This window comes from Chelonoidis abingdonii, chromosome 5 (genome assembly GCF_003597395.2).
Source record: "Chelonoidis abingdonii isolate Lonesome George chromosome 5, CheloAbing_2.0, whole genome shotgun sequence".
Lineage (NCBI taxonomy): Eukaryota > Metazoa > Chordata > Testudines > Testudinidae > Chelonoidis > Chelonoidis abingdonii.
Window position 1 is genome coordinate 29,256,485 of NC_133773.1, and position 18,922 is coordinate 29,275,406.

Genomic DNA, 18,922 nt, shown 5'->3' on the forward strand with positions numbered 1-18,922 from the left:
CTGTCATTCAGTCATTTTTCTTAAATTTTAAGAAAAATACTGACTCCATTGTCATTTTTAAGTCAAAATGATTGCAACTCTTAACTGTGAAAACAGAATGCTACTAATAACCATGTGTGTCACTATAATAAAATAATCTGCAGTCCAGGTTATATCTTCCCCCTTCTTGCTCAACAATCAAGACTCTGTCATCAACAGTAGTTCGCTTGTGACCATGGTTTGCAGAACATGTTTTTTTAAACAGAAAAAAGTGACAAAGGAAGTGTGGGTTAGTTTTCAAGTAAAAAAAGTTTATTTACAGATTGAGGAAGTTGCCTTTCCTTAGAATATGAATATGTCAAGAAAAAAATTACACAGTAGTTGCTTACACCAAAACAAAAATATACATTTGATGTATACAAATTTTTAAAAAACATTACAGGCATTGTAAATGTAGATATTAAGTTAAAATATTTCCAACAACATAGCTAGAACTTAAATTAAGAAATGGAATGTTAAGTACATTAAAAGACTTAGCTGTTTCCTAAAGTGTCACTGTATGTACATATTTAGTCAAAGTGTCTGGTGTTTTAATTTTAGATAAAAGGCATGAAGAAGATCAAACTACCATGACCCTACCACATTATAGGGACTCATATCCAAATGGGTTACACACTTTAGATAATATATAGTTATTTCTGATGATGTAGCTTTTTGTAACTTGGAGGAAGTGCATTGCCTTTATTCTAAAAATAAAGAGCCACACATGAAAATCCTTATTCAGAAAGATGCTATAGAGGAACACACAATTTACATTAGGAGAGTAAAGCTTTACTGCAAGCTTGAGAAAAAACACATTTACAGTTGTGTTTTACACAGTCTCTTCAGTTAGTTTTTGTTTTACATAATTCATAATCAAAACTTAAGGGGCGAATATGCATCAGATTCCACAAGGTCAGCGGTAATTGAAGGCCTGCTTAAGTTTCAGCCCATATCAGCGATGGTAACTATCCAGTTACAAAGCACAGGAAAGCTGGAAAAGTTCAATATACTGTTTTGTGTTAATATAGCCACAGGAACTCTGTTTTAGGATCTCTTTCTTCCAAACCTAGCAGAGAAGTAATTTTTTTCCACATACTGCAAGCCTGTTCAAATAATGCTGCCTTTAAGAATGATTCATACAAGGTAAAGAAATTATAAGTATTCTACAAGTTAAGTCTCTCTAAACACTTTTGTACTAGCAGCATTTGATGAGCTGCAAGTGAAAAAAACTGAACCTTTAGTCCTCTAAATTTTCCTTTAACTTTCAAATTTCAAAATTTCCTGCTGAAGTACAGAAAAGCAGCTATAAAAAAAATCTTTAGGTAGCATACTTTCACTAAACATAATACATCATTTTACATGACAAATCTGGTCTAATTTTGTTTCTATGCCATTGGAATCATCATGCTTGGTACAAGAAAATTCAAATTTAAAAAAAAGCTAAGAAATACGTTGAGGTAATAAACCAGTTGCAAACAGACAATTTCACACGTGATAAACTATTGACTTGGCCTCTGTATGTTAAAGAACAAATCAAACAGATAATGGAAAAAGGCAATTTATAAAAGTAATCTCTCACTGCTTTCACATTCTCAGACTTTAAGGTCAGAAGGGACCATCACGATAATCTAGTTTGAGCTCCTGCACATTGCAGGCCACAGATCCTTACCCACCACTTAATACATTCAAGTATTAAGATAACTTATGTAGGATATTTATTTTCAAGATAAATATTAGGCCAATGACATGTAAAACAAATCAGGAGAAATACACTGAAATGAAGTGGTTAGTTAAAATATAGGTATGTCAAGCTGTGAATCTTAAATTAGTGCAGATAATTTTATACGAATCCCAAGTTTCCAGAAATACAAGATAGAATCACCCCAGTATTTTCATAAACATTTATAAGGTAGATGATAAAATTGCACTTAATTCTGAAGTAACTCAGATAACAAATCACTCTCATTCCTTGCTATTGAGTATATATGGTTTCCTTCCTTTTCTTACACAAGCCTCACATTTCTGCAACTCTATTTAACTTTAAACATTTTGCCATTAATAACAGCCACACAATTTCACTACCTGTCTTGTTGATCAGCATCGAGTTTATTTATGACTGACACAGACAGTTCTATTACAGGATTCACAAATCCAGCATACTCTGAATTGCCATTATCATCCATCTCAGCACTAACAAAATCATTCTCCCACTCCAAACCATTTGAATCATCAGAAGCTGAGGTTGGATTACTTCCTGTCTTCTTGCTGCTAAATTTCAGTGCTGCTCGGAGTATATCTTCTTCTGTTTTAGAGCGCTCTCTTATTGGAATCATTCTGTTCATGCCTGCAATTTAAGATTAAAAAAAGTTGTGGCTTTTTAAAAGTTTTTTTTTGGGGGAGGGGGGAGCCAAGAACGGGGGGGATTGCACAGACACCATGGGAAGAGGAGAATGTGTCATCACATTTTTGCTAAAATATTAAATGATAACAAGAACACTTTTAGAGCCAGCTTCTGATACTTTTGCTCTTACTGACTAGTATCTCAGTCTGCAAGCAGTCTTGTTCATGTCATTGCAAGTAAGGGCATCAATATCTTCTTCAGTCGTTAACTGGCCACAAGGAAACTGATTACCTGTTTGATAACGAAACTAGTTTATCTTTAATTTAAAAAAAAAAAAAAAAAAAAAAAGGCAAGAAGCATGGCTAAATAGGATCAGGTTTGTTGATAGTCTTTCCCACTAACGAATCTGATGCCCTTTCTACTTGATAGGAATGTATGTATTCTGAACACATACAGACATATCAAAAACCTTCTGGTTCCATGAAATTTCTATGAAAGCTACTAACTCCTGTTAAACCATATGATCTGTAGTAATGTATCTGCTTGCAGCTTCCTGACACAGCGATATCAGAAGAAATCTTCACTGAGTGAAACGGATTCTGAAGTTCAGAAATTGTGTTTCCCTAGACACCGATACCAGTTTGCTTTATACAAAGAGGACAAATTCAAGATACATACACAAAGTAAGTCAAGTTGATCAGAAATGTGCATAACAGGTTAGAGATTTTCCAAAAGACAGAGATGTTAGCAATGCAGAGAATGCTGCGTTATCTCCAGAGCTGCATAAACTGTCTCCTCTGCCAACGGCAAGAAGTGAAAGCTTGTAGAGACAATAAAAGATTTACTGTGCCTCTGTTCTCATTATGGTCAGGTTTACCCCACCCTCCTAATTAAATCCCTCTCATTTTAAACTTGGATTACTGCAGTGATTCTGCTTCACTTGTAGTATGCTATTTATCAAATAAACATCCTTTATCACTTGAGATTCCAGGAAAAAAAGTTTACATCCACTCACTGGGTACTTGTGAAGTTTAGCAATATTTCAATCTCTTTGTTCCTTTGCTACTGACACTTCACTGAAGGTGTCATCAATAAAGATACAAGTACCCTTTAACAAGTTATACCGTTAACTGGGTGAAATGATAGTGTAACTTTATTGCAGTTCCATGTTAACTGTATGTGACAACCTATTTATCATAAAGATATTCAGAGTAAAAATAGAAAATATCAGTAAATTTATAGATTCCAAGGCCAGAAGGGACCACTGTGATAATTTAGCCTATCCTCCTGTATAATACAGGCCGTAGAACTTCCCCAAAATAATTCCTACAGCAAATCTTTTAGGAAAAGATCAAATTTTGATTTAAAAAAATATCAGTGACGGTAAATTGTTCCAATGGTTAATCACTCTCACTGTTAAAAGTTTACACCTTGTTTACAGTCTGAATTTGTCTAGCTTCAGCTTCTAGCCACTGACTCATGTTATACCTTTCCCTGCTAGATTCAAGACCCCATTATTAAATGTGTATTCCTCATGCAGGTACTTACTGACTGTAATCAAGTCACCCCTTAACCTTCTCTTTGTTAAGCTAAATATATTGAGCTTCTTGAGTCTATCACTATAAGGCATGTTTTCCAATCCTTTAATCATTATCATGGCTCTTCTCTGAACCCTCTCCTATGTATCAATATTCTCCTTGAATTATGGACACCAGAACTGGACACAGTATTTCAGGAGTGGCTGTACCAGTGCCAAATACAGAAGTTATTTTACATCTATATCCCTACTTGAGATTCCCGTTTATGCAACCCAGGATTGCGTTGGCTCTTTTGGCCCCAGCATCACATTGGGAGTTCATGTTCAGCTGATTATCCACCACAACCCCCAAATTTTTGTTCCCACATGTATTTTAATATGGCTATATGTTATTGTTTGCTTAGTAAACTGGCCTCCAGCAATCTAGATCACTCCTAATCAGTGACCTGTCCTCTTTGTTATTTACCACTTCCCCGATCTGTGTCATCTGCAAACTTTATCAGTGATGATTGTGTGTTTTCTCCCAGGTCATTGATAAAGATGTTAAACAGCATAGGGCCAAGAACCAACTCCCACAGGATCCCACTGGAGACATACACACTCGATGACCTCCCCCTTTTTACACTTACATTTTGAGACCCATCATTTAGCCAGTTTATAAGCCATTTAATATGTGCCATGTTAATTTTATATCATTCTAGTTTTTTAATCAAAATGTTGTGCGGTACCAAGTAAAATGCCTTAGAGAAGTCTAAGTATACTACATGAACACTGTTACTTTTAATCAACCAAACTTTGTAATCTCATCAAAAAAAGATGTCAAGTTAGTTTGATAGGATCTATTTTTCATAAACTTATACTGATTCACATTAATTACATTACCCTCCATTAGTTCTTTATTAACTTAGTCCCATATCAGCTACTCTGTTTTGCCTGGGATTGACGTCAGGCTGATAGGCCTACGAATACCTAGGTCATCCCATTTACCCTTTTTAAAAATTAGCTCTCTTCTGGTCTCCTGGTGTTGTACTCAAAGTACTATATGGGATCTTTTCAGGGGGATTAAGGCAAAATGCCACATTTATTAGTAATACAGGTATTAATTAATACTCTATCATATGCATATGATATATTACAGTCATGCATTCACACACACACACACACAAACAAACACACTTCGTCTTGCTGTTGTTACCAGCTAGTTGCTCCCCTTAACTGCACTGGCCAGGTGAGTTAGATGGGGGGGAGAGGTGGAGCCAGGCTTCTGCCGATCCGGATCGATGCTCCGATGGTGACAAGACGAGACCCAGGGTCCTTCTGCAAGACACCTTGTATTTATAGCAGCTTCCCTCTTATGCAAATCCAGACCAGATTCAAAATCTGGGTCTGTGTCCGTTGGTCTGTGCTTTGTGCTGCTTTTTTTTCTGGGTGTTGTCCCAATGCTGCTCAAAGAGGGCGTTTTCTAAAGAAGGTGCTTGCTTCTAATCCCTGAGGTCGTCAATATGTCTGCTTTTTTTTATTGGGCCCACTTGACAAAGTTGTATTGTCCTTTGCTCTGGCTTCCATTCCCTCTTTAACTGTTGTAGCTGTCTGGAGGTGGGTGTCTTCCAAGCTTACTCATTCACACCTCATTCAGTCAATGGGGCAATTGGGGAGGGGGGGGAGATTTTATTCTACTTCTAGCAAAAAGGCACATTTTTTTTTACTTGGGGTAACTATACTATTCTTAGGGGCTATAACATTTGATACAAAGTTTTCTACCAATTTTCTAATACAAAGTTGTATGTGAGAGGCACAATGCCAAGTCATATGAAATACAAAATAAAACAGTGAACAGAAGTTACAATGCAGGCAAGTGTAGTGAATGGTGAACAGAACTTACATTAATAAAGTGAACAATTAAAAACAATTTCATTTATCAGTTCTACACTGGAACTTTCCCAGTATTCAAAGACCCACTGAAAATCAATAGTAATAGTTTAATGAGCTCTTGAGCATGTTCTTTTAAAACTCTTGGATGCAAGTTATCTAGACCTGCTGATTTAAAAATGTTCAACTTTAGTAGCTTCTGTTTAACAACTTACAGGGACACTAGTGAAATGGAAAGAGGGTTACCATCACTGTATACACCTGGGAGAATTCTGCAACACTGTATACACGCAGAATTCATGTCCCCTGCAGATCCCCCCCGGCAGAAAACACATTCTATTAGACAGACACTGCAGTTACACCTTTTGACTACCAGGGCTGCTGTGGCACCAGAGCAAAGGGCAGCCAGCTCACCCGATGTAGCAGGCAGTGATGGATAGGAAGACGGAGAGGCTTCTCACAGGGCCCTGCCTGTGGGGCCAGGTGAGGAGGCATGGAATAGAGGGGGGTGAGGGAAACAGAGTAGGGCGGGACCTAAATGGGAGTGGGGGTGCAGGCACACATGGGGATGGAGCAGATGTGCTTGACTGAATGGGAGAGACTAGGGGTCAGCCAGGTTCTGCATAGAAAAGGATCCCCCATTCCCTAACAATCCTCTCCCCCCAAAAAACCCTGTACCATACTTCTCCCACCCACATCCCAGGTTCACCCCAGGCTCCTTCCCAGAAATTACTTTTATTTCCATCAGTTCCTCCGTTACCTGACTCCCCCTAAGCCTTTACACTGCTTCTGAGGGGTCCAGGAAATAAGTGTCTGTATTGTAGTTTAAATGAATTACTCAAAGTTCTGTATTAATATGCGGAGTAAATCTGTTTGTCCAAAAACATTTCCTGAATCTTTTGTTGTCTATATTGTTAGAGACATACTTGCTGACAGGTATTTTGAAATAAATTACCAAAATAATTGAAACTAGTATGATTATATTGTGCTATTTTGACAAATAAAATATGCAGAATTTTAAAATATTGTGCACAGACTTTTTTTGGCACAGAATTCCCCCAGAAGTAACTTTAAGATGAGACTGCATCATCTGTTTCCCCCTCCAAATTCAGAACAGAAATATTTCTTGACCACTCTGTTTTTTTGCACTATTACTGATAATGCTACCATCTCCCTCTAGTAATGGACTAATACCTTTGTCAGGATTCTTTATATATTTAAAAAACTCCTTATTGTCCTTAACTCTGCTGGCCATGGATACTAGGAGAAATCTCTTACCTTTCCTTATCAATTTTCTACAATTCCTAATATATCCATTACTTTGAACAACCCCTTTCTCCCATTCGTTTTAAAGCTGCCTTCACTTCTGAATTAAACCACGCTGGTTTTTTAACCATCACAGCCTTCTTCCTCGATTGTGGATTTTTGGGCATCTAATAAGGTTCTTAAAATTACTCCCAATCATCATTCACATTTTTCTAATTAAATTCTTCCTCTCAGCAGATTTGACTCACAATTGTTTTCAGCTTTGTGAAACTAGCCCTATTAAAGTATATATGTGTGTGTGTGCGCGTGCGCACACGTGTTTCTTATTTTTTTACTAGCCTCGACTTCCTTCTGTATGCATATTATAAATGTGACCAAGTCATGATAACTTGTACCTAAGCTATCAACTTTTACTTCTGAGATCAGTTTCTCTTTAACTGTTAGGACAAGGACTAATCTAGAATTCCCTTGCCTTGGCTTCAACACTTTATCAAATTACTATACCAAACAGGATTAAATATGCTGCAAATATTATACCATACCACACCACTACTATTATTGCCTATTCTTCATAATGCTCATCTGACTTATGATGTATCCTCTTCTCCTTCCCTTGGTCTACTCTTGGTCTTTATGGCAGGGATTCTCTCTTTTGTGTTCATAGAGCACCCAGTACAAAGCTGCCCCAATCCCAATGGGGGTCTTTGGGCACTATCACAATATAAATATTTACTACCACTACTAGTCATCTAATTTGAAGATGAAGTAAAAGGTATACAGACAAACTTAGACATTTCCAAAAGTCTTAGTTCAGAGCTCCCTAACTTGGAAAAGTCTTTTGGTCACGCAAAGTATAATTCCCTCACAAGATTTATTCTAGTTAGGTTGCCATTAGGCAGAGACCCATTTTAAAAATTGGTATACCTTTGGTCTACAATCAAACAATCCCCTGTTCATTAACAGAAAGAGAGTATAACCAGATCATATATAAGAACTTGAGCACGCAAAGCTTTCCCCATACCCTTCCAACCTTTCTGGCTTTTTGTGGTATGAGTGTGGGGCAGGGCCAGGCCAAGGAGAGCATATAATACCCACTCTCTGCACTGGCTGCCTATCCACTAATGGATAAAGTTCAAGGTACTTAACATGATATACCAAAAAAACAAAACAAAACACAACAAATCACTGTCTAGGCTCAGGTTACTTCAGCAGAAATTCACCCAATATAGAAATATGCTCAAATAATGAGCCTGGATATTTTCAGAAAACTAAAAGAAAATTCTGCCTTTCAAAAGTGAATTTAAGACCAAGTTGTAGGTTTTCTCCAGATCACTACATTTTTGGGTTGTGTGTGAAGAATGGAAATCCTATTTAAATTGTAAGGAATATATTTACCTTTAAACAGTCTGTGCATATCCGTTAAATTAATTATTTTTACATTCTAGATAGTGAAACAATAAAAGCAAGCAGTAGTAATCAATTTCTGATGCTACTTGCTCACAAGAGGGCAGTATTTCTTTACTGTTATATTTTGTTGCAGGTTTACTACTAGTGAGGTTACCATGCAATATTGAAACCTGAAGCAAATTTGCTGAAGACTCTAAGGAACTTAGTTTTCATTGCTCAGACAGGTGAAATTAGAGTTATTCTAATAAACTTATTTAATCTAATATTCCTATGACAAAATCATCACCGTCACCAACAGTGTGATCTTAAAAGAGAATAAAAAACACACATTTAAAAAAGCAGGCTCAAAATGTTAAGCCATTTTCTTCTTTAGAAGAAACAGCATTTTTTGGTGTTGTCAAACTACATACAGTCATTGAAATGGTGAATGTTTTTGACCTATAGAAGGTTTGTATGACAAACAACACTGTATGACAGAGTAAGTACCTTCTTCATCTTCCCACTCTAGATCTAGCGAAGTGCTGTCATCATTTCCACTTGTTGATTTTGTTTTGGTCATTAAGTCACAGCTGCTCTCTGTGTTTGGTGTCAGAATGGTAGCATCAGATGAAAGTCCTACATCAAGAAGGTGTTTTTAATTCACATACATATTTGGGTTCAAGATTTAATAGCCAAAACTATCACATATCCACAGCAATTTTTATTTAGAATCTAAGCACTTTGCAAACCAACTAAAATTAGCATCACTATTTGATGAATCACTTCCATCCACCAATTTAATGTATCCTCCTTTGGGAGAGCATACAGCAGCTTTTTAACAGTTCACAACAACAAACAATTAAGGTAGGACAGTGAAGAAAACTGTATCCAATTAAAATTACACAGGGATTTAGACATAGAATGCAATTATCCAAGTTGGAATCTGGCCAGGGTTAACAAGGATTTCTAGAGTTCTACAGGATCCTTAATTACAAGCAGCCAGACACACTTTTTATACTTCAGAGACTGCGCTTCCAACAATACAAAGTCCATTAATAAGATAATGGGGTACTGGGTCAGAACTGATTCAAGGGTAAGAGTACCATATACAGCAATGGCTTTCAACCTTTTCTCATTTGCGGAACCCTAAAAAATTTGGAGCAAAATCTTAGATAGTCTGCGAACCCTCAGGAATCTACGGACTGCAGGTTGAAAACCACTAATATACAGGACCTTCTCCTGCAACTCCTAGGTGTTCTCTGGGATGTCTGTGTGGGACACTGCCACTTCAGTGCTGGAAAACTCTGGATTGCTAGTAGAAGTCAGCCTGAGGAGCTCAGTTTGGGTGCTAGTTCAAAACTCGTTTTATTAGAACAAACAACTTTAAGTGCTGGATACAATAAAGGGTACCTGTCTAAAGGATATATGAAGTACATCTCCAGATGCCTCCAGAACTCAAAAATCCAAGAGGAACAGCAGTTCCTATCTTGTCGTATACAGAAGTAAAGACCCAAAAGTGGGAAAACAAGGAGATTTTTCTTAAGGATATTCAAAACACAATTTGCTCCACAGTTAAAGAACATCTAATTTCAAAATGTACGTTGAAAATCACTTACTGCTACTTCGAAAAGCTTCATAGTGGAGCTTCATATTTCTCAAAGAACAATCAAACTCCTCCTCTGCCACTGAGCTGTAAAATCAACATTTTGCTTATTACATCCAGAGGTATCAGTGATCAAGCCTAGCATTTATGATTTTCTGGCATATTTATAGGTCCACCATTTTAAAAAGTCCATATGAATTAGCGTCTTTAAATAGGTTCTCATCTCTCACTTTTCATGGGGATCTCACAGAGCATTGTACATGGCATCCTCTTGTTAACCTTAGGAAATCATGTCTGCTCATGCGGTTTCAGCTACCATCTTTACGCAGATAACTTGCAAAATTACATTCCACTCCATATTTGTCTCCTTCCTTCCTTCCAATCCTACATCCCTGCTCTCTAACATCTCCTTTGATAACTTGCAGGTAACTTAACATGGCTAAAACTGGACTCCCTGAACCTTCCTCCCAAATTCACTCCTCTTCCCTCATTCTCTGTCACCACTAACACCACCTTCATCTTGGGTCATCTCAGACCTATGACCTGGCAGTTTATCTTTGACTCCTCCCTCTCTCATTTACCCTATGCATCCAGCATCCAAATCCTCATTTTCTCCCTCCATGGTATTTCAAAAATCCCCCCTCCTGCACCCCATGCACACAGCTAAAACTAGTTCAGGCCTTCTTCATCTCTCACTGTAATTACCGCAACCATCTTCTCTCTGGTCTCCTTAACAAGTATATAATTCCCCTCTGATCCATTCAAAATGTGGCTGCTTGGCTCACTTTCTTTGCTCATTTGGCTCCCAATATTGTTTCTTTGATTCCCTCCACTGCCACCTCTCCCCATCGTGGTGCTAATAAAAATCATGAGTTTATTTTCACTAACAAAATCTTTTGTGACAGCAGAAAGCACAAAGCTTGACACCATTCTATTACAGGTTTGATTAACTTACAGTTTTAATGCAGATTTGAATCATGAAACACATCAGATAAAGGGATAACTCGGGTAACTCTAGACTGGAATAGCATTTTGCATGTATTATTCCAGTAACTCCAGAGGATGGCAGTAGGAATGCAATATGGTGTGTAAGTATGATGATGGCATGCAAGAATGACTACTTTTTAGTGGCGAGGGGAAAACAGCATTTTCAGAATAAAAATATCCCTTATTTCAAACAGTCAGATGGGGAAGATGGGAAAGAACACATCCTCACTTATTGAAAACTCCCCCACTACTAGTCATTAATAAACAAACAGAAAAAAAAAAAAAAAAAAAAAGGTATTTTATTTAAAATATTACCTTTGATTTTCTCCATTATTAGCTGCTAGTGCTCGTGGCATAATCCTCTGTAGTCTATGTGGCTACCAAACAAAGTGTAAGTTGTCATATATCAGGAAGTTTTCAAAACTCACTCTGAAGAAACAGACTTAATACCCTTCAAAGCAGTTAAAAATATCAAAACAAGTTTCAACCTCCTGAGATCGACTACCTCCCTGTTGCATGGCCTAAAAATATTATCCCAGTTCCCCCAATTCAGCTGGGAAAGAGACAGGACTTTTATTATATTAATACAGATTCTTAAGTAGGTGAAGCATTTGTCAGATAAAAATAACTTTTTCTTCTTAATCTCAGAGGATGAGTATATTCTCTCCACGGCGGTACCAGTCCCTTCTAACTTGAAGGGCAAGAGTCTTCTTTCATTTTAACCCATTTTGCACACAAGAAATGTGATCACAAGGCACCATCCTATTTGCAAGCATGAAAATAAGAGGAGTTATTCACCATAGCATCTTTCCATCTCAGTTATTCTTATCTCAGCATAGTACTTTCTAAAAGCAGTTGAGATACGACGATTTGGAAGTTTGGTTCTGTCCGTAGAACATGTTCAATAGAAAACATTTAATCTGACAAAGAAAATCTGCTTTTAAAGAAGCAATTTTATTTCCTTACATTACCTCAGCACAAGGAATATTGCCACATATATTTCTATATCATAATAAAGTATTTGATTTGCATGAACAAAAACTTTACTATTTGTTGGTTCCTTTAAATTCTGCAGTTTAAAGCCTTCTTTGTATCATTATGTGTAAACAGATTGAAAATATGAGATACAACCTAGTAATAGGATTCCTTTTATAGCCTCACGATATATATGTTGTGGGCAAAGGGTTTCACTCATTTTTTAACAGTTTTTGATTTTAAGATGACTAACATCTCCATCCCCACAATCCCAGAGAGAAAAATTTGGGATAAAAATGTAAGGCCAGTCAGGTACCTGCTGGTCAGTTTCATCACTGATTTAATTAAATTAATCAGTGTGACCTCACTTTGATTATATAGAAAGAGGAAATGAAATGAGCAAGTTTAATTTTTAGTAGCAAGAGCCAGGTATGTAGCAATTATATTTTCTCAGGCACATAAAGGAGAGAAAAAGGACAAAAGTGTGAGTTGTAAAACAAAACATTAATTCAAGCACTTTAACATGGCTGTAGTAGAGCTCTTTCTGAAGGGCTGAACGGGTCTAGTGAAAATTTTTATTTAATACAGAAGTCCAATATGACAACGCCTTTTCTTGGCACAAAAGCATTTTCCCACTGTGGATTATGTGGCAGGTAATGTATTAGCACAACTAGATTCTGAATGTAATGAGTAACTGGGAAGTTATGGAGAAAGTGCAGTTCTTATTGATACTTGGTGAATGAGAGAAGGTGGATAGGAGGAAGGAAAGGATCACATATGTTAAGCAAAGTTGGATGTTTGGTTTCTACTGGATGAAGCAGATCCATCTTTAAACTTGTTCCATAAATTGGAAGGTAAGTCCCAGGGTACGCAAGTATTTCAAAACTATTGTTTTGCTTTGCAGAACTTGATCATGTCACCTGTACTCACATTTAGTATCTTAACCTGCATTTCTATTGGAAACAAATGAACTAAACAAGATGTATTTAACAACCAACAGTGGTCAAATCAGGTTCATATGTTGTCATATTTCCAACGATTCACCTGTTTGTTGAATTAACAGACCGATGCCTGAGCCAAGCATGGAGTTTCAGGCAGAGATAAGAGTTGGATTGTGAATTTTCTATAATGAATTCTAGTTTATTTGGACCATGTCAGAACTTAAGCTCATGTCCCGGAAATGTGCTTTTAAAAGATGGTTAAAACAAGATTAGAACTCTACTGTTTTCTTTTAATTGTAGCCACGACTATATTTTTAACTAAAAAACAAAAATAAGATTTAGAGACTTTGTGAAGAGTAACTAATTTCCTCCCCATCTCCACTCCATGTTGATTAATGTCACTCAACCTTTTTCAACAAGGTAGTCTGTTTAAAAACAAAAATGGTGCATTACAGATGTCCTAGGATCTGGGTAAGAAAGACCAGTTTTCAGAACAGGGCATTTGGTAGGGTTTCTCCCGAAGAACTTTTACAGTCCTATGCATAAAACAAATTACTGATGATGACCTTAAAGAGACCAAATACAGAAAAATAAAAAAAAAAGCAGAAGGTGAGAAAAACCCATTGAGAAAGAATAGAGAACACAGTAATAGCAAAAAAGAAAGAAAAAAAAAAAAAAAGAGGAAAAAATGCAGAATGGAAAGGCATCTCGAAACTATTTGGGAACATTTGATATCGGAAGAAAACTAGATCTCATCTTTGCCCTACAGTGTCCCATGAACTGTGAGCTGGCCATGATCATCATGTCAGACTCTTGCTGGTGAGAAACTGCAGAACTGGAATTAATTTGCAAACTTGACACCACCAAATTAGCCCTGAATAAAGATTGGGAGTGGCAGGGTCACTAGAAAAAAATAATTTCCCCTCTGTTGATACTTACACCTTCTTGTCAACTGCTGGGAATGGGTCACATGTACTTTGATTGAATTGGCCTCGTTAGCAGTGACCCCCAGCTGGATAAAGTAACTCATCTTTTCATGTGCTGTATATTCTTACCTGCCTACTGTATTTTCCACTCTATGCATCTGATGAAGTGGGTATATCCCACGAAAGCTTATGCTGAAATAAATTTGTTAGTCTCTAAGGTGCCACAAGTACTCCTGTTCTTTTTGACTGTTCATTTAGTGAACTACTGCATTTTCAATAAGGCTGAATGGTAGTTAGGCCTAAAATGGGCTCTCACCTAATGTTTTGTTGACTACAGGGATTCATTTTTCATGAGTTTAAACTTTCTTCAGTGAGTCTACCCACCGGCTTTTAAAACTGTCTGTAATTAACATGTAAACTGTGTTTAGGAAGTTTTGTTCTCTTGGGCATACTGTAACAACTGTCACAAACAGCATTTAAATGGATGTTGAAAAAAGTCAGATGTACAGTTCTAAGTGTTCTTTTAAATTTGCAGATGCTTCTTATAGTTAGACAATTTATACTCGTTATCTTTTAGTCAATGAATTGAGGTGAAAAAATGTATGTACTAACAATTATGGGCTAAAATACAGTAGGATTTTTATTATTCATATAACCACACTTGCATGAAGAAGTCAAAGTATCACAGAAGACAGACCAGCAACTGTCTACTGGATAAACAGAAAACAACCCCCCCCCCCCTTTTTTTTTTTTTTTTAAGACATCCAGGCTAAGTGTTATCAGCTGACTCCAATCTCAATAGCAACAGGCACTAGGCATTTAACACTACTACTATTCATAGGCACAGATGTTTTATGCAACACATGCACTACTCTGCTATAAAAATACTTTATACTAGACTTTAGGGACTATGCATGAAAATAGACACTACTACAAACCAAGCTGCATCTCAGAAATTACTTCTGAGAAAATAAATGAAGCTATGATAGTCTGTGTACACAAAAATATAGAACAGAAGCTCTGATATGTATTGGGGTCTTTTTCCCCTCACCTCCAAGAGCTTTTTCTGCTTTGCTGCCCTGGCTGCTTCACGTTGTGCAGCATATAAAGCCTCTTCTTCTATTCTTAACTTCTCCTCTTGTAAGGCTAACTGTATATGAACAAAATAATAAGGGTTAACAAAAGCAGAACCTATCTATCTTCCTATGAATAAAAACATAAGTTTACTAAATAAAAAGACAAACAAAAACCAAACTACCAGAATGTATAGTCAGAAACCATCTTCTTGATCATTATAATATGCAAAGTATTGCAAGTCTGCTAGTTTCTTCTTTCAAACAACTAATGAAATTGAATCAGATATATATTACCCTGTTAAAACAAAGACACCTACTGGGAAAATAGTGAGCTGTTTTAAATACATAAGGGCTTTTTACAGAGGACCATATACATTATAAAACTAGTTTTAAACATAAAATGAATTTGTATTACATTTAAAGAGGTATTCATCTGGAAGTGATCCCTAATTTCCATATCATATCCCATTAACAAGTAATGGGATATGATGTTAAAAGCAGACATGATGAATTAAGTTCTTTCATTTAAAATTTTTTTCGCCTCTCCCCACTAAATAAGCTGAATAAAATACATAGCAATTTTTTTCTTTCCAAAGGAAAAAGGCTGGCATATTTTGAATTCAAACAGCTCTCTAGAGAGGACTAGCTATCTTATTTATTATATTTTCCTTTTAATTAAGCAATACATGAATTAAGTGATCATCTTTCATACAAATTTAATTGCACAGCTACAGTACCTGGCCAACTAAAAATCCTGTTAACCGATAAATGCAAGAACAATGATTTGCCACAATTTAAAACCTGTTCTGCTTGTTTAGGCCATTATTTGTAATCATAAAATTATCCAAGTCAGACAATCACCAACCTCTGACTGAAGTTTCATATCAAATGCTCTCTGTTTTTCAGCAATGGAATCATAATGTCTCTCTCTCAGATCAGCAATTTCTTCCTCTGTCAAAGGCCTGAAGAGGGAGAAAATACAGTGGCACTCTTTAGTAAATGATTAGTTAGACTTGGAACTAACAACACAAGCCTAATAAATGGAAGCATACTAATGAGGGAAAGAAGGAAGCAGGTAATTTATAATTCTGAATTGTTCAGCCAGCCTTCTGATCTGAAGCTCTAACTTGACTGGCCCCTTAATCCAAACCTAGGAGCAGGTTGAAAGTACAGTTCATATCTAAAACAAGGTTTAAAGTTATAGGGCTTACCTAAACGAGCAGTTAATGCACAGCAAATTGGGGTGTAAATCTAACACTAGTATGCAATACACTAACTGTCATGTGGACCCTGTTACTGTGCATTAAATCTTCCCTAGTGGAATGGAAGTAGATCAAAGTACACTCCAGGGAACTTTTAGAGTGTGGTCCACACAAACAGTTAATGCACAGCAAGGTAGATTTACACCCCCGTTTGTTGTGCATTACTATTTCTCTCTACATACGCAGGTATATTCCCCATGAAAACTCATGTTATTAAAGGCAATGTGATATTAAAGTGTATTAAATGAAATCGCATTCCCTCAAGAAGGAATTCACCCTTTACAAAAGTTATGCCCCTTTTAGGAGAAGGATAAAAGCCTCAAAATTAAGATTGAAAGATTCCAACTAATATCTCAGTGCTGTATGACCTTTTACTAACAGCTGTCCCATCCTATTTAATTGTGTCCCCTTTTTCTAATCTCTAATAGAAATAAATATTGGACATATTTTTGATTATGTATTATTTAATATATAGTAAAGATTTCAAAAGGAAAGTAATCCCAAGATAACTGAAGTTATAACAGAGCTTAAAATATTCTCTCAGATCAAAGTGTAGGAGGAGCAGAACAATGTGTTTATTAAAAGAACTGGAATGGAGGATCTGTTTCATGTTGATTATACAGTGTCCTAAAATTATGTAACAACTAAGCAACGAGCATAGTGTTTCACAGGGAGCAAGGCCCCACTCTTGAAGACAAGTTGTTGTGCCAACACAGCGTCCGTTGAAGTTGCAGAATCAAGTGATAACGTTGCAGGATATATTAAATGTTACAGCATGTTGGATATGAATTCATGGAATAGAAAGATTTTATAATTTTAGTAATGTTCTTGTAACATTTGTATATATTTTTGCAAATATTAGGGGACCAAGTTAAGATTGAGTGAGTGGTATAAGCCTGTAGATTACAGAGCACTGGAGAATTCACTGGAACCTTTTTCGTGTCCAGATTTCCCCCCACAACTAGCAGAATGTTTGTGAAACTATTTTTTGTGGGATGTTAGAAGGGGATTTTTTTTTTTTTTAAACTGACTTACAGAACAAAAACCGAAGCCAAAGGCTTAAAAAGGCAAGATATTTAAGAAAATCAGGTAAAGGAAATACAGACAAAGATTCTGCATTGTTTTATCTTTGTATGCCTAAATAAAGGCTACTTGTTTTTAACTTTGCACCAGTAGTTTAAATATAGTAAATGTTTAATAAACTCAATCAGCAATCTTGCTGTACATTATACAGATCTACCTTCAATTAATTTATTAACATGCAATTGAGTTTAAAAATATTTTTATGCATAATCACTGAAATATACTTTAAGAAAATATCTACATTGTGAACAAAGTTGAATACCTGTGAGGAAAACAAAAAGGCAAGTGCCGTAGCCTTTTAAAGAAGTAGAAACCTTTAAAATTTAGAAGGATACTTCAAGATATTTAAGATTTTTCTGTTCTAGACTACTGAAAAAAATTGTTGCTTTATACTGATTTACTTGAAGTCCTTCTCTTGATTCAGATGCCAACCTGCTTTGAGATTTTTAGGGGTGTTTACAAAAAAAAATTAAGGATGTTGCTTGAATCAGCCACTAGCACCAAAGGTGTAAAGCTAAATACAGTTGGGGGGAGGGGATGTCTAGCCTAGCACTGTGAATGCTTGTGGTGAATTTTAGATTCACAGAAGTGTATGTCAGAGCAATAGGGATCCCCCACCCCACCCAGAAACTGGGACCTTTCCCTCTCCTCACCTCCAGAACCAGTCCACGACCTCTATCCCTGCCTCCTCATCTGCATGAAACCAGGACCTCTCTACCATCATCCTTATTGTATTCTTGGCCCCCACTCACAAGAATGGAGAAGGGGAAGATCAGTCTTGGGAAAGCTACCTAAGGTCCTGAATTACCTTGGTCAGACCTGGGCCTGGACCTCCTTCCGGGGATGATCTTCCTCCATTGCATTCCCCCTCTGGCTTTTCCTCCCCCGCAGGCTGTGCAGTAAGGGTCTGATAGCAGGCAAACTCCAGTGACTGACTGCGGAGTCTGGGGTGCTAGATTCAATACTGAAGCCACAGGCTGCCACAACTGCACAGAGCACTCTACAGGTACACTACTCAGGGATAAAAGACCCATGGCACAGCTGTGGCTGACCCAGGTGAGTTGATTTGGGCTTGCGGGTCTAAGAAAAATTGCCGTGAAGATGTTTGGGCCGGGACCGCAGCCCCAGGTCTGGGACCCTCCATCCTTGCCCCTTCAGGATCACTGCAGCTTGCTTCCTATCATTCTCACCAAACAGTCTACGTATGTGCCCCAAAGGCAGTGGAGAAGAACATCCCCCTGTGGTTGTGGTGCTATTTGATGCGTTAGTCAGATCCAAGTGGTTGTGAATGCCACATAAAGGTAAGCTTTGCAAAACTAATAGATTTAAGGTGTGGGTTCATCATTTCAGAAATAAATATAAAAATCAGGTGGGTTAAAAAGATTATGGATTTACTGTTGACTAAACTCCATTAAAAAGTATTTTAAACTATATTAAAATAAATTATCACTACAAATATTAATATCTTGTAAGTGCACAGTTATCCACTGAAGTTGGGTAACTGTCTGGCATTAGAATTTTCAGGCATCAGTTAAGTGAAAAGTCAGCATGAATTTTGCTGGTCAAATGTAACTTGACTAACATGATGGAAGAGGACATAAGCTAGTAAAAAAAGCTCTAGTAAAAAAAAAAAAAGCAGCTCTTGAAAC

General features: G+C 36.9%; 1 protein-coding gene across 3 annotated transcripts in view; it reads right to left on the minus strand.

The window, feature by feature from the left end:
- Positions 1-263: 263 nt before the first annotated feature.
- AP1AR (adaptor related protein complex 1 associated regulatory protein) overlaps positions 264-18,922 on the minus strand; it is a 33,443-nt gene continuing 14,784 nt past the window's right edge. For 2 of the 3 annotated variants that reach the window (XM_032769713.2, XM_032769714.2), the window contains exons 5-11: positions 15,794-15,890; positions 14,904-15,002; positions 11,326-11,387; positions 10,037-10,110; positions 8,928-9,056; positions 2,104-2,365; positions 264-1,087 (exon numbers count right to left, since the gene is read on the minus strand). In XM_032769713.2, the coding sequence (XP_032625604.1) occupies positions 1,066-1,087; positions 2,104-2,365; positions 8,928-9,056; positions 10,037-10,110; positions 11,326-11,387; positions 14,904-15,002; positions 15,794-15,890 (745 nt within the window). In that variant the 3' untranslated portion in view covers positions 264-1,065. The remainder of the gene's footprint in view (positions 1,088-2,103; positions 2,366-8,927; positions 9,057-10,036; positions 10,111-11,325; positions 11,388-14,903; positions 15,003-15,793; positions 15,891-18,922) is intronic. The other variant, XM_032769715.2, reaches the window with a different exon arrangement.